At 40.0% G+C, this 26223-nt stretch overlaps 1 protein-coding gene across 3 annotated transcripts in view; it reads right to left on the reverse strand.

Annotated features, from left to right (window-relative positions):
• The window catches only part of prkcz (protein kinase C, zeta), a 229631-nt gene that overhangs the window by 166301 nt on the left and 37107 nt on the right, over positions 1-26223 (reverse strand). The window contains exon 1 of one of the 3 annotated variants that reach the window (XM_036141719.1): positions 18545-18767. The exons of the other annotated variants lie outside the window; for them this stretch is intronic. Coding sequence (XP_035997612.1) covers positions 18545-18755 — 211 coding nt within the window. The 5' untranslated portion in view covers positions 18756-18767. Of the gene's footprint in view, positions 1-18544; positions 18768-26223 lie in introns of those variants that run through there. 3 annotated transcript variants of the gene reach the window in all.

The raw sequence follows: 26223 nt of genomic DNA on the forward strand, positions 1-26223 counted from the left end.
AAAACAAGGGATCAAATTTTTGTTATATCATACATTATATCCATCATGCAGCTGGACCCAGAAACCTGACTACTAATGATTTATTCAAGGTAAGAGGGTCCATTCAAGGTACTTTAATATTCATACATTGGTGCTAGAACGGCAAGAGACAACGTTCTGGAAATGGGGGATGGATTTTTGGGAATCACTGACGCCTCTATCTTAGAAGTTTATGCCAAGTCCAAAACAAACATTGTTAAAGAGAAAAATATTTAAACACATTAAGTATCACTGCATTTTTACAATCAACACAGACAAGAATATTAATTATACCAAAAATAATCCTTTACTTAAATTGGTGGTCTACATCTCCAGCCCTCGAGAGTCACTGTCTGACAACTTTTGGATGCATCCCTGCTCCAAAACACCAGAATGAATATTCAGCAGGTTTGCTTCAGTGGAATGGTCCATCAACACAAACCGAGAGCTGTCTGAGTCACAATGCATCATTCTGCTCAGTATAGAACCCTTGGTGTGTTAAAGGCAGAACAATGGAGCGCTGCTGTGCCACAGTTAACACTCCAATGACAAGGCGCTGATTGAGAGCTACAACGTTGGCAGAGACTAACGCTGAGATGAACCCTCCTTAGAGCTGATGAACAAAACAACCAAGGGGAGGCAGAGGAAAGTTCAGGTGTTGGATTTTCCACAGGTAATACCTCAGGAGAATTGACCAAATGCTGACAGCAACTCCAACCCATCTGTTCCAAAGTGATCAGTTCCACATCCAGATGGATGGCGTGGGAGCACCCGGCTGCTCTGCTCTGTTAGCGGCAGCACAAAGCACATGTGGGTGTGCTGCAGTGCAGCAGGGAGACCTGACCCGTTACAAAATCACCGCTGCTATTTCTGGAGCCAGAGATGGCCAGAAGTGGAGAGGTGTGCTGAGAGGTATGGGTGTGGAGCTTGGCTCCATGTCCAGCAGCTCTCATTAGTAATGAGCACAGCTTAGGGCAGACATATGACACAGGACATCCTCCGCCCCTCTCACTGAGCAGCTTATTATACAGCCACTTAGGCACAGGGAGTGAAATGATGTGGGATAGATCAGCGGAACCTGAAAGGAGTGTACTGCTGCTGATGGAGGCGGGATCGTCACTAGAGAAGCCAAATCTCTAGAAATTTAATTAAATTATATTTAAAGTCAAAAACGACTCAATTATTTTACTATTATGTCGCAATACTGGGGATTGTCATGTTTATGTTAGGTGTAAACATTATGATGACTCCTGCCTTTAAAACATTTAACAGGTTTATGTTTAGGCATGATGGAACTGGTTTAGCATCAGGTAAGATTTTTAGACTTTTTTAAAATCTAACAGAACTAAGGGGTGATGGCCAATAGTTGGCTGGGTCGATCCCATCTGATAGCACTCCCATGAAATTAGCCTCCGTTTCTCCTTCATAAGCCCCATTTCCACTACCCTTGTTAAACCGATCCGTGCCGAGCTCGGTCCGAGCTTGGATCAGTTAACCAAGCCGAGCTTGGTTCTGACGACCGTTTACACATCACACTATCTCGGTTCCTTGGCTCCTCCTCGCCTCCTAGTGACGATCTGCGGTACTACTGCTCTCTAGGATTGAAGGCGCCCGTAACATTCAGGCAGTTCTGCTTGGTGATACGTTGTTGTTTGCGGCGAGTCAGGCGAAGACGGCGAGTCAGGCGAAGACAGCAACTTTTGGTGAATTTACTTGACAGAGTCGGCTTTTGGGATGTGGATAAGACAAACGAACGTCTAATAAGGATTTACAGATGCAGGATACAACGACAGACGCTGAGCTTCATCACACTGCTAAGCAGAATCATCACTGGAAACCGTGTGTCACGGTAGGGAAGCTAGTATTTTTATGAATGTCTGAAATGTCAGCTGGCTGTAAGGAGATGACGCGGTCTGCTCATGCCCTCTTTGTTATCAGATAACCGAGATAAGGAAAAAACTGAGCCGAACCCACCTCTGGAACTGGTCTGCATTAGCGCGGTCCGGTTGTGTCTGGCTCGGTTCAGTTCAGTTTGTGTTCCATTTACACTCGATAGTTATCTCGGTTACCGAGCTCGGACTGGTCGCAGCACAGTTAAAAAAGGGTAGTGTAAACGGGGTAAATGTTTCCAACAAAGGGAGGCTGCAGTGACAGAATAGTTTTGCACAAGGCTTTGAGGGGGCAGCATGCCTGACTTTTCCTTTCTGAAGCAAACCTTCTTTCGTCTGGACCAACGGTACAGGTCGATACTCCAAACTCTACTTACTCAGGGATAGAAAGTAGACGTGTGGGCTCTGTGCAAAGAGTTTTGAACCACTTAGTCACAAACACTTTAAAGTGCAGTGTTCATGTTCAGTAAAGCTTTGTATGTCTTTCTCCTAACATGAAGAAAATTGGAGCATCCATCATTCTCTTCAATGCCAATGCTGTTAGAAGCCAAGTTATTTAGAAATAAACAGTGATCAGCTGTGGATGGTTAGATTTCCAAAGCTCCAGCAACTCAATCTGAGTTTGGTGTTTGCATTTAAAGTTTTTACACTTTGCTGAATGAAAAATGTTGAATGTTTAACTCTGCTGGCTTCACTGGTCTGGATAAGCAATCACATTAACTTATTCAGACAAAGGTTTTCTTTTCCTTTCATTTTCCAGGAAGTAAAGCTTATATAAATAATCATCTCAGCAACTTCTGCGAAACAACAAAGCGAAGCGGTTAGGGAAGGCATGGCTGTCCCTATCCAATCCCAGGTACCAGCCTGGGTCTTGATCAGGACAAGAAGTTTATTCGTCATTACACATCGTTGTCACCATGACAATTGTGTTAGCAAGAAATAAAATTAGCAAAGACAAACTCATGATAAACTAAGTAAAAAGAAAGTGAACTGTCCATGAATGAATAATAAATAAATAAATGTGTAAAATGTAAGCAATAAACAATGGATAGGAATGAACTGCATAGGTGCATAGACATCGTTGGGCGCGGGTTCGTACGTCAACATCATATTGTATGTGGCAGAAAGAAGTTAAGTTCTGTTGTAGTGAACATCGATCAGAGATGATGCCTCATTCCTGTGCTGCATGGAAATGTACCACTATATTATATATATATATATATATATATATATATATATATATATATATATATATATATATATATATATATATATACTCACCGGCCACTTTATTAGGTACATCTGTCCAACTGCTCGTTAACACTTAATTTCTAAGCAGCCAATCACATGGCGGCAACTCAGTGCATTTAGGCATGTAGACATGGTCAAGAGAATCTCCTGCACTTCAAACCGAGCATCAGTATGGGGAAGAAAGGTGATTTGAGTGACTTTGAACGTGGCATGATTGTTGGTGCCAGAAGGGCTGGTCTGAGTATTTCAGAAACTGCTAATCTACTGGGATTTTCACGCACAACCATCTCTAGGGTTTACAGAGAATGGTCCGAAAAAGAAAAAACATCCAGTGAGCGGCAGCTCTGTGGGCGGAAATGCCTTGTTGATGCCAGAGGTCAGAGGAGAATGGCCAGACTGGTTCGAGCTGATAGAAAGGCAACAGTAACTCAACTAACCACTCGTTACAACCAAGGTATGCAGAAGAGCATCTCTGAGCACGCAACACGTCAAACATTGAGGTGCTACAGCAGCAGAAGACCACATCGGGTGCCACTCCTTTCAGCTAAGAACAGAAAACTGAGGCTACAATTTGCACAAGCTCATTGAAATTGGACACTAGAAGATTGGAAAAACGTTGCCTGGTCTGATGAGTCTCGATTTCTGCTGTGACAGTCGGATGGTAGGGTCAAAATTTGGCGTCTACAACATGAAAGCATGGATCCATCCTGCCTTGTATCAACGGTTCAGGCTGGTGGTGGTGGTGTCATGGTGTGGGGAATATTTTCTTGGCACTCTTTGGGCCCCTTGGTACCAATTGAGCATCGTTGCAACGCCACAGCCTACCTGAGTATTGTTGCTGACCATGTCCATCCCTTTATGACCACAATGTACCCAACTTCTGATGGCTACTTTCAGCAGGATAATGCTCCATGTCATAAAGCTGGAATCATCTCAGACTGGTTTCTTGAACATGACAATGAGTTCGCTGTACTCAAATGGCCTCCACAGTCACCAGATCTCAATCCAATAGAGCATCTTTGGGATGTGGTGGAACGGGAGATTCGCATCATGGATGTGCAGCCGACAAATCTGCGGCAACTGTGTGATGCCATCATGTCAATATGGACCAAACTCCCTGAGGAATGCTTCCAGCACCTTGTTGAATCTATGCCACGAAGAATTGAGGCAGTTCTGAAGGCAAAAGGGGGTCCAACCCGTTACTAGCATGGGGTACCTAATAAAGTGGCCGGTGAGTGTATGTGTGTCTATATATATATATACACACACACACACACACGCACATTGAACCAATAAGAGCAGATTGTGAAGCCAGAGTGTGCATTGCAAAATATTAGCAGGTTTACCACTTCTTGTAGGTTAACTAAGCCTGGCTTATCACTTAACCATGTTCTTAGTATACACCCCCTGGCCTAATTTTTGCCTGCACTTGGCTGTGTACAATTTAAAAGTGCATAGCACTGATCTTACTTGAAGAAGGAAAACTGAAAGCTTACAAAAAGGTTGTATTTTCTGTCTAAACTCAGGCTACATTTCTCCTGCACTTGGTTGTTTATATTATTTTAAGTGAATTTGACTTTCAAAGTTTACCAAAATCTAAAAAATGGCATTCAAGCTGCATTTGCTTTGTTTTACTTTTTACTTACATTACTTGAGTACATCTATTTTTACAGTAATTTTCATACTTAAGTACAAGACATTTCAGATACTTTAAGTCTTTTACTCAAGTAACATTTCAGTCAGTGACTTGGACTTTTACCAAAGTCATATTTTGGAGAGGTACCTGTACTTTTACTTGACTCAGAGATTTAAGTACTTTATATAACACTGGTTATTGGTGCAAGAACCCATCTTCTGGACTTCCTGAAATCCACCATAATTCTCCTTGATTTTTCAGCTGTTCAGGATGAGATTGTGGTGGAGGTTTATACTGAAAGAGATGCTGCTGCTACTGTTGTTCACCCATGGGACTGGCTCTTCTGCCCATCACCCTTACATATAAACAGACAGCTTGATGTTTAGTCATTGAGATTCTAAAGGAGGAAAAACCCTTCTCTGCTAATTTATCAACAAGTCACATCAAAACAGGAAGTAAGTCTGCTCATGCTAGCCCAGCACCACGGATATGCCTGAGCATGAAAACAGCAGCAGCAAAGTGAAGACTAGCAGTATGTTTGCTTCAGAAAATGATAAAGCGTTTAAGATGAAGCAACATCAGAACATTACAACAGCTTTGGAAACCCCGAGGTTGAGCAGAATAGCGCTGCTGGTTCGCAGAACCTTCAGCAGAGACACAATATCTGTGGCTGTTAAGAAAAGGAATAAAAAGGAGAGACTGCAGCATACTGTCCCTCACTGGTGACTGAATGGACTATGGATGAAAGTTAATCTGTTATTTTAAAGCACTCTGAAGCTAAGGGCGCTAGAACCACTGAGGGGTCAGTTGTACTAACAGACAGTTTTCAGCTCTGGGTAACTCTCCTAAATTAACAAATACTTCATGACTTTTGCTAAAATGACTTTTTATAATCGTTTCAATTATAAGACACCTGTTACATAAAACATTGGATTAGGACCATAGGCTACATACCTAAAACTGCCCACAGGACCCCACAGGACCCCACAGAAAATAAAAAAAATGCTACTCGCTCAGTTGTCCCAGTGCCATTCACATGTTGCCCGAGCAACCTTATTGGATTTCATACAACTGACAGGGATCATGGCTCAGCAGGAGACCAAAATAAAGCTTTGCTACTTTGGTTTATTGAATGAATTAACAAGGAATGACAATGTGTTAGTAATAGAGTTTAATAGTTAGACAATAATCACTTCCTAAGAAGCTGGCTATGACAGGTCTGAACACCTGAACAAATTGCCTTAGGCATTAAACAACAGTCTACAGTTTAACTGGTGCAGAGGTTGGAATGATGAACAAGAGCAGAAAAAAAAAACTGAATGAGTCCTGGTACTACTACAGAAAACCAGTAGCAGGAATAGGATTGGGCAGAATTAGGATGCTTTGCCAGAAGAATCCAAAGCTTCAGCAATCAGTAGCCATGAGATAAAACAGATGAGGGCTGTTTGTGGGTGTTAGTATGGAGTTACTGCAGCTATCCATACGTCACCGCCTACGAATTCATGCGCCTTTTGTGACCCAACATAATGTCATCTATGAGCTCTGCAGATAATTCAACCCTGAGAATGTCCTCAAACCAACCCAAAACAGTGACAAAATGTGATAAATCAGAGTCAAGACTGTGGAGGAAAATGGAAAATACAAGGAATATAAAGATGCAGCACCAGGACAGCTGTGGGGGTTTGGACATCCATCACTATACACTTTAAGGCAGGGAAGGGGCACAACTAGATAATTATAACATGTTTATTGGAGAAAAATAACTCTTCCTCAAGTACCAAATCTTTAAATATATCCTTTGTAATTAGAGATCTTCAGTCTCAGCTGAACAAACTAAACATGATCTGCAGAGGCATGGCATTTTCACCTATTACTTTTCTCTAAATGCTCTAAGACGATGTTTGAACAAAAACCTAATATAGGACTATGGGCTATATAAACATGTCCAATTCTCAGAAAAGTGAGATTTTACCTCACCAGTTGCGCCTATTTTGAGCCAATTTAAAAAGAGCTGGTTTTAGGTCTGCTCATGCCTTTCCAGGTCAATATTTTGCACTTCGGTACTCATCTTTAGCAAAAGAAAATAGATTCAAGTACGATTCTTTACCTGGGCACAGTCAATGTTGACATCTCTACTAACGTCTCCTACCGTGAATCAAACCTTTATCACAGCAAGGATCAGCCCAGTCAAAACAAAATTAATTTGTACATACCATAATATCACAGAACAGTTGCCTATCTATGACAAGGTCCTGCTCTGTCCTTTTATTTCTTGTATTTTAAAGACAGTTGCCACTCTGCCGTCCTTCAACAGCATGGCCAGCTACCATAACAGCTGTTCTGTGCTGAACAAATATCTTTCTTTTCAGTAAATGAATACAATTTTCTAGATATAGTTTTTTTCGCTGGTCCATCTTATTTGACTCGTAATGTCTAAAACCGTCAATAGAATAAAAGGAGGTTTTAAAAATGGGATGTGTGGCATTAAGGCACCACTGACCTCCATCGGAATGACTCACTGGCACTTCCAGTGTCAAACACAGAAGTGGCCAAGATTTGATTAATTTAATCAAGTATTCTCATCAGCTCATTCCTAATTTGAGGTACTTCACCAGCTTCTTGGACCTCAACACACTTTAAAGACTGTTCTGCAGACAGCCATGATATTTATCACAGATCACTCCCACATGTTGTGCATCGTGCCACAGGAATCTATGTGACAAGCACAAATTAATTAACTGGAAAATTTTGGTTTCTCAGTCCTTGTAGCATTCAAGATAATACTGAATAATATTTAGCATAATATTTCACTTTTGTACGTATTTGGTTCCCCAAAGCTTGGGGACTTTGACCTGGCCAGCTAGATTGATATATATTCTTTTTCTGGGTTTTTTGTAGCACTATTGGCACGTTTCTCCAAAGACAGGAAAGGGGGTGTGAAAGAGGGGGGGAAGACATGCGGTAAAGGACCTTAGGCTGGAATCGAAACCGAGTCAGCATCAATGACTAAGGCCTCTGTACATGGGTCGTGCTCTCTACTCTTGCACCATCGGAGCAGATTGATAAAGTGTAGCACTCTCCGCTCTGCACATAATCAGTCTGGGACTGCTCCATTTGAATCTGTTTGGGGAAAGGAGGGACATTCAGCAGAACTTTCTAAGCTGATTGGACGAAGCAGCACCTAGTGGTTGCTTTTAGCCAATCATGGTCTCAAATGAAAATATTGTAAAGCGCAGGCGCAGGCGAAAATATTGTTACGCTGGTCAAGGCATCTCTTGCTGTTCTTCTTTCAAATATTAAATTGTGTGTTCTTACAAAACAGAAGGTAAAGGTCCAGAGGCTGGGAATAACCGGGGTCGGCCACGTCTAGGACTACTGTCTCCATACATGGGCCATGCACACTGCCCCTTCGCTGCGACTATGGAGAGCCATTTCGTTCAAAATTAAATAAATACTGTTATTTATAAATAAATAGGAAATATTCCACACACAAAAAAATCTGAATGAAATAAAACAAAATATATATTTAAAACATTGCTTTTGCTTATTTTGTCAATTGTTTGTCAGGATTTTTTAATTAATTTTAATTCTTATTTATTTACATAATTCAAGATTTAAATAAATGAATACATTTTGAACTAAATAAGTAATAAATAATTGAATACATCTTGAAGTGATAAAATCCATGATAAAATAAGAAACATTTTTCTTTTTAAAATATATATTTTGCTTTGTGTCCTGAATTGTGTCCTTTTGCCTTATAACTTCAGTTTCTAGAGCTGTTAGTTTCCTCTCCTGCACCATAATAAGGACAGACGTCATTCAGTGGTAAAATGCAAAAAAGGGCTAGCATGTCTGCGCAGCGAAGCATTTTTCTGAGAGTCAGCAATGTTTGATAGACAGTTAAATGGCATTTTGTGTGTTTAAAGTGCTGTAAAACTATGGGGGGTTAACTCTGGCATAATTTAAAATAAATATAGAAATAAATACATAAATAAATAAATACATGCTCAATAAATAAACAAAAAATAAATGCACAAAAAAATCAAATGCTGCAGTAATCAAATTATACAATGAGATGTAAATGTAAATGTCTCTTATTTAGCTAATTTATTTATTCCTTTTTAAAAATCACCTTTCATACCTTTGATTATAATCGTCAACTTTATTCATTAATTACTTAGTTTTTAAATGCATTAATTTTTAGTTTGTTAGTTTTGCTTACTTTATTTTTCCTTTCTATATTTTTATCCCATTTATTTCTTCAACCCTAGGTAGGCTGGAGCACCTGCCCCTTTTTCCTTCTTTCCCACAGATACCCTTTTGGTAAAAAAAAAAATGTAATAAAAAAAATTGTTTATTTTTCCCTGCCTTGATATCAAATTACATCATTATTAACATTATTAAAGTATTAATAATGCTATGTAAAGAAAAGGTATGCAATGCCCTCCAGTCCTCTTTTTACCTTTGACCTTTTACCTCTGTGATGCGCCTGGTAATTGCTTTCTGCACAGTGAGGTGGGAAAGCAGGCTGCAGAGCTCTGTGTCGGTATGTGAGCTCTGTGTTCCAGATTCCCAAAAAGTTTTTGGTCATAACACCAGTAAGTGAGAGGCAGGAAGATATATATGTACTTTTAAGACGACACAGCAACTTTGTATCATTTCTGCTCGAGCCCGGAGGTGCAGACTGGCAGAAAGGGGCTAAAACAGCACACATGCTGGAGAAGAGAAGGGCCCTGTGCTCTTGTGAAAAGTAATTTGCTGCTGTTAAACCATCAGCTAGCTTGTAGCTCAAGTATCTATAGGTCTCCAAAAAAGCGTCACCCTTAACAACAAGTGACACCAGTATTATTTCTTTTGTTGTACTTGATAGAGACAGACACGCAATAACATACACAGCCGTCCCATGCCTGTATTATGGTGCTTATAGCGTGAGCTAGTTTAGAGCACTTGTCCCTAGATGGGCTTTTGTAGACAGTCTACCATATTACTAAAATCTTGTTACAATAACTAATTTTAAGAGATGTAATGATGAGATGCAGTGATGCAGCATTTTATTTATACTTAATGTTTTTCAGGAATAATGGAAATCAAAATCATACATACTTTAATTATCCCAGAGGGAAATTACTTTTGTTACACGCTCCAGATATAAAATATATACATATATAACTCCATGTATTGTGTGTGTGTATATATATATATATATATATACACATACATATACATATATACACATACATACATATATATATATATATACATATATATATATATATATACATATATATATATACATATATATACATACATATATATATATATATACATATATATATATATATATACATATATATATATATACATATATATACATATATATATATATATATATACCTATATATACATATACATATATATATACATATACATATATATATATATAACTAGGCTTTTTTCACCCAGCTAAATAAGCAAGCTTTATTGCTTCTCTTTGTTTAAAGTAAAACCAGATTAGGCTTTTCTGTTTAGGTTTAGCAAAATTCCGTTTGTAAGATAAATTAAAAAAAGATTAGACATTAATGTGTGATCATTAGTTTTTAAAAGAACCAAATATTTCATGGAGTGTCTGAATTATTTCAAGAGTATAAAATGGAGTAAATTTTATTTTCTTCAGAATCAGAAATACTTTAATAATCCCAGAGGGAAATTACTTTTGTTACATGCTCCAGATTCACACACATTTATATCTATCTATCTATCTATCTATCTATCTATCTATCTATCTATCTATCTATATATATACATACACACACACACATACACACCCCGTTCCCTAATGTTTTTCCCTCCGCCGTGCTCTCCGGACTGTGTTTCTTTTACCCTCGGTGCTTTCCGTAGTTTCAAGAGTGCTAGAGAACTATAGCAAAACAGACCCGTGCTCACCGTTGCCAAATACCGTTTATTTCATGCGACTTTGGACTTTTTTTTCTAAAAGCGCTTCTAAATTTCATGAGTGACGGGTTGTGTTTTTTTTGGGCAGGTTTCTGAAAGTGAAATCGCTTATTTGGGCTCTGAAATAAGTGACGAAACAGCGGTTATTAAGAGACCTGCCTTCACCAGACACTTTGTATCCAGCTGAAATATCCCTCCGCCATAGGAGCCAACGGTAGTAAAGGCAGACAGAGCAACTCTGCACGTATTTTCTGCAGTTTACGGCACAATAACTGGTGATAACTGCTGAAAGTAGATTACTTGGTGCAGATCACCATTTTGAGCAGACATTGGTTCTGAAGATGAGTTTTTAACATGCTGATAACATTTCAGAAACCCAACCCATAAACCGTACTTTAATGCTTATTAGTTTGTTGTCTCTGTATTTGACAAACTAAGGCTGAATCACGTTGCCAAACGAAGAAACTGGAGTTACTAATCAGTTCCTAAACAAGGTATTAAGCTCCTGCCCAGTTGCAAGCAAAGTGTAAGTCTGGAATGACCTGGAAATTTAAAACCTTTTTCTAGGCTTAAACTCTATAAATACGGATATAAACAGCAAGCAAAAATATTCAAAGAAATTATTGTTGGTGGTGTGAAAGCTCAGAATTAGATGTGTGTGAGAGAGATAGTGAAAAAATTAACAAAACATGACTTTATTGAAATGTACAATTTTTATTAATTTGTATGTTTATGCGTAATACCATGTCTATCTTTGTTTAATAGGCAAAAAAATATATCGGCATGAAAACAGGTATTTATTTACACATTTGTTTACACATTGTGTAAACATCAGGGCGTCATGATTAGTCATTTAGCCATTATAGTCCAGAGTTTAACATTTGGCACTAGGATGTTTTCATTCCAATTCTGAAAAGTGCCCAAACAGGCTATTACACTTTCAGAAATAAAAGAATAAAATATGCTATTAATTTGCAATTAATCTCGAGTTAACTTTTGACATTATGCGATTAATCGCGATTAAAATTTGTAATCGTTTGACAGCCCTAATATATATACATATGTATAACTATAAATCCAAGTAAAGTGATAGTGACTTGTGCAAGAACAGTGCAAAGAATGCATAAATGTCAGTTACAGAGAGGGAGGGGGGGGAGGGGGGGGTCTGAATCACTGAGGGAGGCGTTGTAAAGATTTATGACCACAGGCAGGAATGATTTCCTGTGGCGCTCTGTGGTGCATCTGGGTAAGAGGAGTCTTCTGCTGAAGGAGCTCCTCTGCTGGGCCAGTGTGTCATAGAGAGGATGTGAGACATTGTCTAAGATGGACTGAAGCCTGGACAACATCCTCCTCTCTGCCACGGTTGTCAGAGAGTGCAGCTCCTCCCCCACAACATCACCGGCCCTCCTGATCGGTTTGTTCAGTCTGTTGTTGTCGGCAGCCCTCAGCCCACTGCCCCAGCATGAGACAGCAAAGAAGATCGTACTGGCAACAACAGACTCATAAAACATCATCAGCATTGTCCCACAGATGTTAAAGGACCTCAGCCTCCTCAGGAAAAAGAGTCGGCTTTGGCCCTTTTTGCAGACCGCCTCTGTGTTTCTAGTCCAGTCCAGATAATGATTCTGCTTCTTAGAAGCATAATCAGCTTTTACAAATGTACATTTTTCAGCTTGCCAGTGTTTACCTTAAAAAGACAGAAACAGACATGGTGACAGCATTAAGTTGCAATTTTCTTCTACTTCTCTCTTTGCATGGTACCAGTGGACTCCATTCAACAAGCACGACAGCCAGTTTTTTTTACTTCATCAACAAGTTAAAAGAATCTAAAGTTGTTGTTTTTTGTTTGTATGTTTTGTTGTATTTGCTGCATGTTTGCAACTCATTATCTACAAATTTGCACTGCAGTTACATTCAAGCATATTTTTCAGCATCCTAAAGTAGACATAAGGTGTTTTTCCTTCATCGGTGCACATAGCAAAAGGAATTTCATTATCTCATTATAGGAAAACAGATTATATTAGGTTTCAAATTATTACGAAGGATGTTCATGGTGTTATAAACAGAAAGATGTAAAATGAGAAACACTCATACAGAATTTACAAACCTGTCACCGACAGCTTCTTTCAATTTAACAGCCAATAACTGTGGCAATATTAAACAGTCTTTCAAAAAATAACTTTATCACTCTTATATTGAGTTTATTAAATTGAGAAGGCAGCAGCCTACCACACTCCTGAGGCTTTTTCAAAAATAGGAATCTAAAGCAGAATAAAATACAGCCATACGAACACAACTAGAAGGTTTAGTTCATTGTAAACAACTAATCATTTTTTTCACCAATTGGTAACTCTGTAAATCTACGTACTGTAATTTTAATGACAGCATTGTAATGGTAAGTTCAACAGTTTTAAATCCTAAAACCGTTTTCCAGTACCTATAGGAACAATGTCTGGGTTTCTCTACTGTTGGCTAGGCAAGAAAAGAACTGCAATACTTATTTTTTTTACTGCAGTGTTAAAGTGGTATCAAAAAACATTAGAACATATTTGACCAAACCATGTCCAAATGTAGCATTGGATTGGTAAATATTCTGTCAACATGTTATGATAAAGCCCCAAGTAAACATGCTTCAAATGACCACAATCCTGAAGCTAACCATAACTCCGCTGGACAGCAGTTCTGCCTCTACAAGAAGCTTTAGGAGTTATTTTATCACTATTTTAACACACATTCAATTCCTTTCACAAATCCTCAACTCTGATTCAAAAACTGAACGACTTGTAAGACCACTTATTTTTACTCTAGTTTAGCTGCACCCTGAGAATGTTCTCTGAACGTCTGGAACACACCACATGAGGAAAATTCACAATGAGAAGAGAACATGGCTGCATCCAAAACCCTTTCACCATTGGACAGACGCAAGTTTGCTGCTTCCTTAAACAGACCCATATAGATACGTAATATACATGTTGTTTAGCGTGCAACCGCCAAGGAATTACAGATGGAGACTGGCTACAAACGTCAGCCAGTATGGGTGTGACTGGTGTAAGGAGATAAACACTATCAGCATTCCGATAAACTGCTGATTGCTGCAACCTTTACAACGGTGAACCAAGATAGTGGGAAGACCTGCCGTAAAAGGAGAAGGACCCAGTTTACACTTCTGGCTCGGAAGCCCAGATGTCCTTCGCCTGAAAACACCCCGTCCCAGGAAAAATAGAAAAAATCTAAATGTAAAAAAGCAAGTGCAACCTAATGGACACCCAGAAGGGAATGAAAACAACCGCCTGTTTCCCTGAAAGAAAAGTGTAAGTAAATGAATGCAGAGACCATAAAGGGAAGCAGAAATCATTCTCACAGAGGCTGTGGGGGTTTTAGGTTACGACATGAAGGTTTTGCCGCGTTTCCAACTGGGAGCAGTGTCTGCCTTTATTTCCGCTGCCAACATGACTTGTCACTTTGGAGAGTTTTTGAATAAGGCCATCTGCAAGGCTGGATGAAAATCTCAGTCTATTTATTGGTAGTTGCTATGATACTGAAGTAACATTCAACAGTCTGATGGAGAACTCAGATATAAACAACAAATTATGTTAATATCTATTAAAAAAGGTTAAATTGATTATTTGTCACGGTGAGTACATAAAAGGGGGACTTTAGTTTATTTCCTTTATCAAGTATTAGCAAATGAGAAGTTAGCTTAACTTTTTTGCAGAAAATAATATGGACGAGAATTTCAGCATGACTTTATGTAATACCACAGTTTGTCTGAATTTCACCAAACGAAGCACTCCCCTGTTAGGATGCAAACAAAGCACTAAGAGCTGAATGCTAGAGATCCTTAAGTAGTAAAGAAGGAAGAACATTAATCATTTTCCCTGTCCTTCAGCATTGTACAGCAACAGTCATGGTAGAACACATAGATGGTCATAATTACTGTATATACTGTCATATCGAGTCCGGCCTGATTCACAAAGTGTTTTAGCTCTCAGATTAGTTGCCTGGGGCTGGCCCTGATTTGTCCAAAAGCCCATTTAAAAATTGGAGCGTTATGTGATGTGATAAAGAGAAAAGCGTCTCACTCGTTTTACTGTGTTGCTGGCCAGAAAGCCTTCCAGCGATGATATGAGAGCATTTCCAACAACTCTTTCCTCCAAGTATGGCAGTAAGCACCAAAAGCATGACAATGACAAATGGACAGGCTCTAGTTTTAAGCCTGTACTGTTGATACAGCTCAACTGATAGACCACGAGGTTTGCTCTGTACCTGTGCAGGTTGGCCAAACGGAAGAAGAAAACCTGAAAACAAGACCACGCTGTGTTTCTAAATTGGAGATGCTGGCATTCACAATCAGCCAATAACCTTGAACAGCCCTTTACCTAGTCTGAGGTCCTCTAGTTAACCTGTTCAACTACTCACAAGTCAACTGGAGCTTTTTTAATGCTGCCCACTGGGGCCTTCAGCAGAAATCCAAGGGCGCGCAGCAGCAGCCCATGTTCACTGATAAACAGTGATGTCCACTAACAAGAGGAAATGGACACAGATGGATTATTGTGTTTCATTAAATATCAATGACTTGTGTTACAGACTGAGCCGTCCAGCTGAGTATCATCCATTAAGTGCTAAAAGCAGGTCAACAAAAATGACACGCAGGATAAAAACATCCAAACACGCATATTGAACATATGCATTTCCTCTCTGGTCTATAAATAGTATTGGATCAACAACAGGATGTCTAATTGCACAGAGCAATGGAACTCATAATAGCCCAAAATGCCTTTAAACTACACAAAGCCTCTAAGATGTAAATGTTCAGACAGCAGGCCAGGGTTAATGAGGCTGGAAGATAAAATACCTCTGTGGTACTTTAGGCAAAGCCCCACTAGGAGTAAGACATGGTGATCCTGATAACTACTTTATAAACTATCCCTTTTAACCATTAACAAATGATTCCTATAGGACTGGAGAATAGTTTTCAGCACGTCCTCACATGGGCAGCTGATGGCTCCTAAAGTGAGGGCTATAAATAGGATTTTTCAATACATTTGGATCTCACAATTTTTGGGTGAATACCAGTTTTAAATCGTCACAACAGGTGCTGTAAGGGCACATTAAGGTCATGTCCTCTAACAACGTGGTAAAGCAGTCCTGTACTTCTGTCAGGTTTGAGCTGTTTGAAGCAGGACCAAAATGTGCAGACATCTGCACATTAGAGAAAGTGGTGGTTTACTGAGTCCAGAAACAACTTACAGGCAGGACAGCAGACAATCTGACAAAGGGAAAGGGGAGACTGGCAGGTTAATCAGGGGAGAAAACAAAGGGAGTGACAGGTGAGACCAATCAACAGAGGTGACTGAAATGAGAGACAATGAGCTGAAGGAGATGGAGAGTGACGAGGAAGCAGGGACAGGAGGAAAACAGAACCAAACTATGGATAAACAGAACATGATAAAACAACCCGCAGGCTAAACTAAAGGCAGGCAGGGGAGAAAGGATCTAACAGAAACCAGAACAGCTACTATAATCAGAATGAAGGGAAAACTAACAAGTGACAGAAAAAAGAATCTACAGATAATATTAAAAGGGGCAACCGTAAAGAGAACTGCAGGGTCCTCTGGAACCTACAACACTAAATAATCCATCATACATGATGAAGCAATGACAGAAACCAGGAACAATGATGCAGATGATAGAAGTTACAGACCTAATGTGCTAAACTCACAGTTACTGCTCAATTAGTGCAAAGAGGAGGACTTAGTTTACTGAACCATTGGTATAGAATGAAACAATATGCACTTCAGGCTAATTATGACCCAAACACTAAACTAATTAAAACTAATATTGTTTGGTCTTTATCTTATGTACCTGATATTGTGCATTATCTCATCATATGAGCTTAATGCATTATTAAACCCGAGTTGATCCTGACGTAAGCAGAGAAAATCAACACTTTCAATTGTTCCTTCGCGCTCCTCATATGAATATGTGCAGCTAAACAAACACTATAAACTACAAAGAAATAATACATAATGATACACTAAATAGCCTAAAACATTAGCTAAACATTTACACACACTATAGGTCTGTATCGTATGTATACATTTTCTACAAATCATCTAGCTTTATTTATGCTAGTTTGGCGTAGGCCTACGTACACTGTAATAGACAGATTGTATGCATACTGTCATACCTTGGCATATTGTGTTATTGTGTACATGGTGTTATTTTCCACAGCTATATACTGTAACTGTGCCGTGAGAATATAATTTTCTAAACCATAATCTTTCTAAACCATAGAGCCCATCATCAAAGTGATCTGCGATCATTAAGCATATGTGGCAACAGCAGTGCTGCGTCTCTGTTCAAACAAAAGATATTTGATTGTTACAGACTTTTTGTTTTCGTCCAGAAATAATGTCAAACTGTTGTACTTTTGCTCATGTCCACAGGTCCTACTATGACACGTTATCATAAATTCACAAAGCTAGAACACACCGATTCACAGGTAAAATTATCTGAGATAATCAAGATTTTTCAAAAATCTAGTTTTCTTATAGATGATTCATAAAGCACTAAAGAGAACCAAAAACCCCTTAAAGTTTTTTCTTTTTTTAACCGTTTCTCTCACCGTCTGATAAGAGCATGGCTATAAAGGGATAAATCCCCTGAAAGGTTTCCAGACACAACTTCAGACATTCCTGTATCGTGACTGAATATCTGAGACAGAGCAACACTTTGCTTTACATCTAATGAATGCAACTAAGGGGGGTAAAAGAAGCTTTTTGAAGGTCGCCATTTGTCTGAAGGAATCCTACATCTTGTCCTATATTTAGCATTGAACTCACTTAAAACCACTTATTTCAGCAGAAACAGCCCTTTTCATCAGAACAGCATCCTAAAACAGCCGTTTAATGATCAGAGCTCTGAGGAGCGATGCTGTAACGAGCAGCCAGCCTGACATGTCAGGTGGATGCAACTCGATGCAACGTCCTCTGATGTAAGATTGTTATTAGCATGAAGGTAAGGCAGGAATCAGACTACAACAACATGGCAGCCACATATACACACCAACACCGTGTCATACTCCCCGGCTGGGGCAGCTTCTGATAAACACAAGCTTCCAGGGCTACAGCAGAGTGAAGGAAAGGCATCGGGCAGAAAGCTAGCAGCTAGCTGAGTGAACACACATGAATCCCACCAATCCTGGAGGAAAACAGATGCGTCTCTCTCTAATACAACACAAACAGTTCAGACAGGGACATCCACGTCCTTTGTCTCGAACAAAGACGACGATGAGGAAGATGGAGTGATGAAAACGGTGGACTGATGGATGCGGGATAAGATATCAGATAGATAGCTCACCGGGTTGCCTTCTTCCTTTCTCTCCTCTATCTGCACATTATCCAGGCTAAGTGTGTGCGTGTGTGGGCATGGATGTGTGTGTATGTGGATGTATGGCGAGCCGGCGAGGATACACGCCGCTACATCCCCCTCCTCCGCCTCTCACTGATGATCCCTCCCTCTTCCTCTCTCCTCCCTGGGATTTATTTCATTATTTCTCTCCAGCTCACTGGGCCTCTCTTCCCCTCCCTCTGCTCACAGCTGATAGAGCGGCTGTGCTTTTCTCTTCTCTCCTCTCAGTTCTTCCCTTTGAAATTAAGAATGGACATCAACAATCCTCTGTGGGCTTTTTACATGTTTTTTGCGATAGAAAACAACCAAAGAGTGACGAGTGCTTGTGTTGTAAATGAATGTGTGTTTGGTGTGATAAAGCCCTTCAGCCAGCCTGCCTTACCTTCACACTGTGTCCTCCTCAGCTTTTTCTGATATTGCAGCAGAGATGCAGGCTCCTCCCCGGAGAGACAGCGGTGCCAGCTGATGGGACGAGAGGGGGATGCTGGGAAAAAGGGGTGGCAGCGTGGATGAGGAGGAGGGTGGGGTTTGGTGGTGATGGAGGGGGGATCCAGTACAAGGCAGGGCAGGCTCTGCTCCCTGTGCATCATCATCCAAGATTTTAACATTTCCACCTCCTCCCAGCCTGCATCAGTCTCAGCCCACAAACACAGAGGGAGGTCTGTTCTCCCTCTCTTTCTGTCTCTCTCTCAAACACACACACACACACACACACTTGTTTAAAATACAAAGTGAGTACCATGCCTTAACTTCCATAGACTTCCATTCATTGTCAAGCCTATATGGCCCAACCCCAACCCACCCTAACCTTTACCAATATATACCGAACCTTAACCCTACTCTAACCCTAACTGAGACCTTATTCCCAAAACCAACCCCCCACCCCCATCCAAAAAGTGAGGACCAAAAAAATGCTTTGTGATATTCTCGTCTTCACAGCTTTTGATTTAGCTGATGTTCAAATATTTTTAAGTCATATGTGAAAATGATACCAATAATAAAAAAAGGCACCCAATTAAATATTCTGTTCTTTTAAAAGATAATGTTTACATATTATCTTAAAACATTTATTGATCAATTTCCTAAATAATAGCAGCCTTTAGCAGTTTGTTGGATGGTGCATTAAAGGATTAATAGATAACTGTTAACATTAAAAGATTGAAAAATAAATATTAAATGTTCATGAAATAATTTAGGTCTGAGGACAAAAAGGAAATATTCGGAATCTTAACCTACAATGATGTAGTTGGAGTTACCTAGATATCATGGACTTAATGAGATCATGCCTATTTCAGTCGAGAGAGACTTGACTTAGAAAAAAATGACCTTTGAATGTCTCTGTAACACAGAGTTTAGCTGTCATCTGGCTGATAGGCCCCTCTTTTAGCGGTATAGGTTTGGTAATATCTTGCGCTCCTTTTACCTGTGAGGTCCCACAGGGCTCACTTCTAAAGACAATTTGTTCCTCCTATATTTATTGCTTATGTGTCCCATTCATTTTAAAAGTCTTTTTTTTTTGTTTTTAACGGTTAATTAATTTGTCCAGCCGACCTTCTCTGAGATTCTTTACCCCATGTACTTTTTTTCCCCTCAGGTCGGCCAAGCATCAGCCCCTTAAGGTACCGAGGACTGGGAAGAAGCTCAGAGGTGGCAGAGTTTCTCTTATGCTGCTCCCCCTGTGTGGCATAACCTACTCCTGCCCATTAGACAGGCCCTTTCACTCATTTTTGAAGTACACTCAACCATGGTTGTGGAATCTAGATGGTCTGGAACTGATTTGCTGATTTAGGAATTTGACAACTTACTTGATAAAAGGACAGTTTATGTTTTCTATCAGAAAACCGTGAATCTACAGTATAACCAGTTGGGACCTCAAGATCGAGCACCCTGAGGTTATCCAGTCGCTGCTGCATATGTCTGCGTTGGTACTATACTCTTTTGCACTTTGTAGGTTTTTCTGTTTGTATAGAACTTTGCTGGTATTTTCCACTTTCACCAGAGAGCATCTCTTAGGCATAAACCGTAAACTTTTCAACTCACTGCAGGAGTTATCACTTGGTCTGATTGGTGTCCCATCACAAGCCTGCATCCAAGGCTAAAAAAGCTTTCTTTTCATAAAGACTAATGTGTGTGAAATGCAGGTGAACATTAAACAAGAGAAATGCAGCCTGAAATTGTTCCGTACATTTGTAACAAACACTGATGAAACTAGTGTTTTAGAAACTCTCAAATACTCCAGACTTTAAACAGGAAACTTCAATAGTTTCATCTTAAGTATTAAAAGCTAAATTAAAATATTATTGCATGTTAATAAGACTAAAATGCTATATTACTTAGAATATTTAAAACATTTAATTGCTAAATTTAATTTAGAAAAATGTTAATTGTATACATTTACTTCTATAGACAATTGTGTAAAAAATGAACACCTGATAAATGAGCACATCTTTAGGTCCTGGTCACCAAACCTTTTATGACACCTTGTTTTTTTCTTTAGATTATTTAAAGGAGCCTGCGACTACAAACAGAACTCCCTGAAAGAATTACCGGCGTGACTTTAACCCAGTTGTGGAAACATCTTGGCGGCTTTCGTGATTGGCTTTTGCCTATAGCTTCAGAATATCTGAGTTAATCTTGGAAATAAACAGTGTGAAAATGAAAGAGCAACTGTGTCTCCCTTCATCCTCCCCTCATGGTCATTCTGTGCACCCTGCTACTCCTCCTAGAGAGGATGCATCTGTCTTCTCCTCCTCTTTCAACTAATTAACAATGAAGTCAACAAAATTAGGTATAACTAAAGGAAATCACAACAGGGAGCCACAAATATTTCCAACAAAATAAAAATAAACTGTCATTACCTACCCTCAAACTGACATGCTCATCTCTTCACATAGTAAGCTGGTTGGTCTCAGCAAAAAGCAAAGGGTTCCCCATGAAATGAAACACACACACCCATTTTAACGAGGACATTGCCTTGACTTTCATTCATTTTCAACCCTTTCTATGGCCCAACACTGACCCTAACTCTAAATCATGACATTAACATTGAACATTGATACCTTAGTCCTGAACCGAATCCCTTAGCCCAAAAAAGTTCACCACTTTACATCAAAGTCCTCACATTGATGGTAAAATACAAAAAATATGTCCTCACTCAGCTGCAAATACAAACACACACCCACACACATCCCTACTTAGGAGAACAGTCTGAAGGAAACCTGCTGCCACAGCAAATAGACTGCGAGGGAGTGCAGCAAACAGTGTGATAACCAACTGGGGGAGGAACACAGCAACAGTAAATCCTCTCAGTTCAACAGCTGAACTGATTCTTCTGCATCACTTTTTTTTTATTTTTCATCGATCCTCAGGTATAAGGCAGTAACAAATTTGGGGAACCTTTGAAGCAGATATTGATGAATCAAAGGGAGTCAGCTGCTTATGTTTAATGACCTAAGAGCTCGTAAAACTGAATTAATTCTGGAATCATACGTTTTTATTTCTTATGGGACACAGTGAATGCATCCCTTATAAAACATATTTTATATGTTAAATGTTGTTTTCAAAGGCTAATGTCTAGCTTTTTACGCAAAAGTAACATAAATCAATATTTTCCTCAAGGGTTAGTTCAGATTTTTTGGAACAAGGTCCTGCAGAGTTATAAATCAGTAACAGTTCCCTTACTTGACGGAGAAAAACATCACATCACTTGTTGAAAAGTAAATAAATCCTTGGAAGGTATGAAGCTAACAGGATGAACATCTGCCTTTAGCTGACTTCATTTAACACACATCTAACTGAAAATGGTTATATTAGTTGGATGTTATATTAACAGATAATACAATTTCAGAACACCCAGTTACATTTGATGCCATTGTTCTGTTCATGTTTCTCTGTAGAGTCTATGGAAACTTTGTGGAGTCTCTGTGGAGTTTTTCGGTGGAGTCTGTGGAGTTTCTGTTCATGTTTACCATGTTCTCTTTCCAGCAAAAACAGAAAACTTTTGGATTCTGCATCTCATCATAACGCAACCTCCACCGATGTTTTGAGTCAAGGCATGATGGACCCAGGCGTTCATTTTTTTTTTACACCAAACTCTAATTCGATCATCTGGATGCTGAACTGGAGACTCGGGCCAATCAAAGGTTTTCTGCTTCAAACCGTGAAAAAAGACGGCGAAAAAGAGTTCATCTTGTGAAGTGGGACGATCTAGCCTGTCCCCGCCCTTACCTTAGAGTTACTCCTGTTGCCTAGCAACCGATACAGCGCGAAGCAGCTGTGAAGCCAAACAAACAGAGCCCAAAGGTTTATCCCGGCGTCTCCTGTAAATAACTGTACAGTTTTCATTTTCCCCTTTACATATTCATTGCGCCCCCACAATCTTTTATTTAAAGTGTTGCTTTATCATCTTTTGTTATATTCTAATTCTTTAAATCAGCCAAATGTTTAATTTTATGTTGATATAGAAATATACCTCTAAACAAAGTTAATTGATGACAAATACATTTGTGTAATTAAGTAAAACATTTCCCAACTTAAACACTAACTTTCTGAGCAAACTTTAAATCAGTTTGTAGAGAATAATGATATTGAACTAACCAAACATTGAAATTAGATATCTGAATTATTTCTCATAGTGGAAAGCCAGCAGGAGTCTGAAAGCATTGTGCCAGACTAAAGGCGTTCTCTCTTGGCATAGCAAGCGAGCTGGAAGCCGACAAGACGAGCCTGCGGTCCAAGCACTTCCAAGCATTTTTAAAATCAAGCTATATTGTCAACCGTGCAGATATTTCACTTTAACATAGATAACTTCTTGCCTAAAAACTTTTTTAATGTTACATTTATGTCAGAAAGCGTTATCTATTCAAATTTATTGACAGCTTTTCACTCCCCTCCACCATTGGCATTTAAGGTTCTCTTCGATCCGCAATGAATCATGGGATAGGATTAGCAATGAAGGATACACAGGGCCCATCCATCCATCCATCCATCCATCCATCCATCCATCCATTGTCTTCCGCTTAACTGGGGTCGGGTCGCGGGGGTAGCAGTTTCAGTAGGGAGGCCCAGATGTCCCTCTCCCCGGCCACTTGGGCCAGCTCCTCCGGGGTAATCCCAAGGCGTACCAGGGCCAGCCGAGAAACATAGTCCCTCCAGCGTATCCTGGGTCTTCCTCTGGCTCTCCTCCCGGTGGTACGTGCCCAGAGCACCTCACTGGGGAGGCGTCCAGGAGGCATCCTAACCAGACGCCCGAGCCACCTCAAGAAAATTAGAAAACTCATTTTGGCCGCTTGTATCCGGGATCTTGTTCTTTCGGTCATGACCCAAAGCTCATGACCATAGATGAGGGTAGAAACATAGATCGACTGATAAATCGAGAGCTTTGCCTTTTGGCTTAGCTCTCTCTTCACAACAACAGACCGGTACAGCGCCCGCTTTACAGCAGACGCAGCACCAATTCGCCTGTCAATCTCTTGCGCCATCTTCCCCTCATTTGTGAACAAAACCCCAAGATACTAAACCCCAAGATACTTAAACTCCTACACTAGGGGCAGCACATCCTCCCCAGGCACTCTACCTTTTTCTGGCTCAAGACCGTGGTCTTGGATTTGGAGGCACTTATCCTCATCCCAGCCATGGGATGAGGATAAGAATTGGTGACTAGAATCGGTGACAAAGGGCAACCTTGGCGGAGTCCAACGCTCACTGGAAACGTGTCCAACTTACTGCCAGCTATGTGGACCAGGCTCTGACACCGGTCATACAGAGACCTAAGAGCCCTTCTTATAGGACCCAGTACTCCATACTCCCAGAGTAGACCCCACAGGACCCCCAGAGGGACACAGTCGAATGCCTTCTCCAGATCCACAAAGCACATGTAGACTGGTTAGGTAAATTCCCATGCACCCTTCAGGATCCTGCTGAGGGTGTAGAGCTGATCCAGTGTTCCACAGCCAGGAAGAAAACCACACTGCTCTTCCTGAATCCAAGATTCGAGTATCCAATGGACTCTCCTTTCCAGAACCCCGGAATAGACCTTAGCAGGGAGGCTTAAGAGTGTGATTCCTCTGTAGTACTTTGGAAAATGCCCACTCCAGCTCGGTGCCTCTCACCAGGGGCAACTCCAGAGTGGAACAATGTCCCTCTCAAGGAGACTAGTCCCAGAGCCAGAGCCATGCCTTGAGGTAAGTCTGACTATCTCTAGGATTTGGCACATGAACTGAAACAGACCCATTAGTCTGTTTCAGTTCATGAAACAGACTAATGGTCCTATTTGTGAGCCAGTGTGAATTTTAGTTTCCATTTCCTGTTGATTGGAGTGACACCAGGTACGGTGTTCTGATGCTGCAGCCCATCTGTTTGAGATGTGGTGTGTTTAGAGATGGTATTCTCCATACCTTGGTTATAACCGCTAGTTATTTGAGCTACTGTTACATTGCTATCACCTTGAACCAGTTTGTCCATTCTTTGACACCAACAAGGGATTAATGTCCACACATTTACAACTCATTGGATAGGTTCCCTTTTCTCGATCACACAACCATATCTGTAAACCTCAGCTATAAGAAAACAACCATATCTGTAAACCTCTGATATGGTTGTGTGTGAAAATACCATTGGACCAGCTCCTCTGGCTACATCAACCGTGTCATGTTCAAAGTCACTAAAATCTCTGAAGTTGTATTCACCATGGCCAAATGCCATATGGACTGGTTGATTTGCTGCCTGTGTTAAAAAGAAATTTAACTAGTGTAGCTTATAAAGTGACTAGTTAATTTCATCTGTCACAAAGCTACCCAACTAAGAAACATTGTTGAACACTGGAGGACATGTCTGGGCTCTCTCAGTCATCAGACAAGGTTAATCTGCTAGCTGGTGAAGCATTTTGTTACAGGCTGTAGCTGTCACTAATTGGTTAGAGGGCTTACAGTTTATTCAGGTGTTTTTCACCTGCCTCTGGTGGGAGTAAACAGAACTCCTTTTGGGGTGTTTCATACTTTAAAACAGCAGAATTATTTATTTCCTTAGTCTTAACAACAGTTTGCTAATGTTTGCAATTTTGTTAACCCGTCATTGCAGTAAATGATGGGTTATATGCTGCAATGACGTTCATCCTACTGCTGTTTAGGATGAACTGTCCAATTTGCAGAAAAGTTTGTAGAATCACATTGTTTGATAAGAAAGCTACCATGAAATTGGATGAGCACATTTATGTTCCAGAGCCCAAACCCAGTACTTTAATTTCTGTATGCCCTTTGTAAGTCCTTTCAATGTGCAGTGTCCAAGAGGAATTTTGTTAAATATATCTAAAGTAGCATCTTAACTACTGCGTAGAATGTAGTTGGCTGTTATACTTACCCCAGAACATTGTTAGATCAAACAAGTTCTGTGTTAGACAAACATTGGGTTCAGTTCTCCTGTTTTTCAGTTACTTAAAACATTAGAAAGAAAATATATAGACCTCTGCTCACTATGAGACAACCGACTCTGATGGCCTATAGCAAATGCTTGATCTCTAATCAATGAAAGCCCGATAGTTGCAGGGTTCCCACCAGGACTTTTTCTCAGCATAACAGGAGATGGCTGCTGGCGATGCAGTTGTGAGCAAGTGTGTCGTTTTGCTGCTTCTCTGGATGCATCCACGCAGTGGAGCGTTGCGTAGTGCAGCTCGAAGGGAGCTGTTCTCCAAGCTAATAACAGCTAGTCTTAGTGTATATTGTCCGGGAGGGTTATAACTGCGCTGATGCACATTCAAGAGCTTTACTGACCTTTGTTTGTTGCTCTCAAACATCGGTGTCGTACTTTTCTGTATGTCAATAAAAATGAGCATAACAGTATTATTCAGCGTAATTTTGAGTGAATTCCAGTCTAGTACCATGATAGAATGCTTGTGAAATTAGGGCTGGACGATAATTCAATAACGATATATATCGACTGATAGACGTATATCGATGATAGAAAAAAAAGGGTCAATAAAAAGTTCAATAGAATAACGTTTTTTCTTCCTTTTGCATTCTAGCCAATCATGTAGGTTAATACGCCAGTCATTACATCTGCCCAACC

Source organism: Fundulus heteroclitus, chromosome 1 (assembly GCF_011125445.2).
Source record: "Fundulus heteroclitus isolate FHET01 chromosome 1, MU-UCD_Fhet_4.1, whole genome shotgun sequence".
In the NCBI taxonomy this organism is placed as follows: Eukaryota; Metazoa; Chordata; class Actinopteri; order Cyprinodontiformes; family Fundulidae; genus Fundulus; species Fundulus heteroclitus.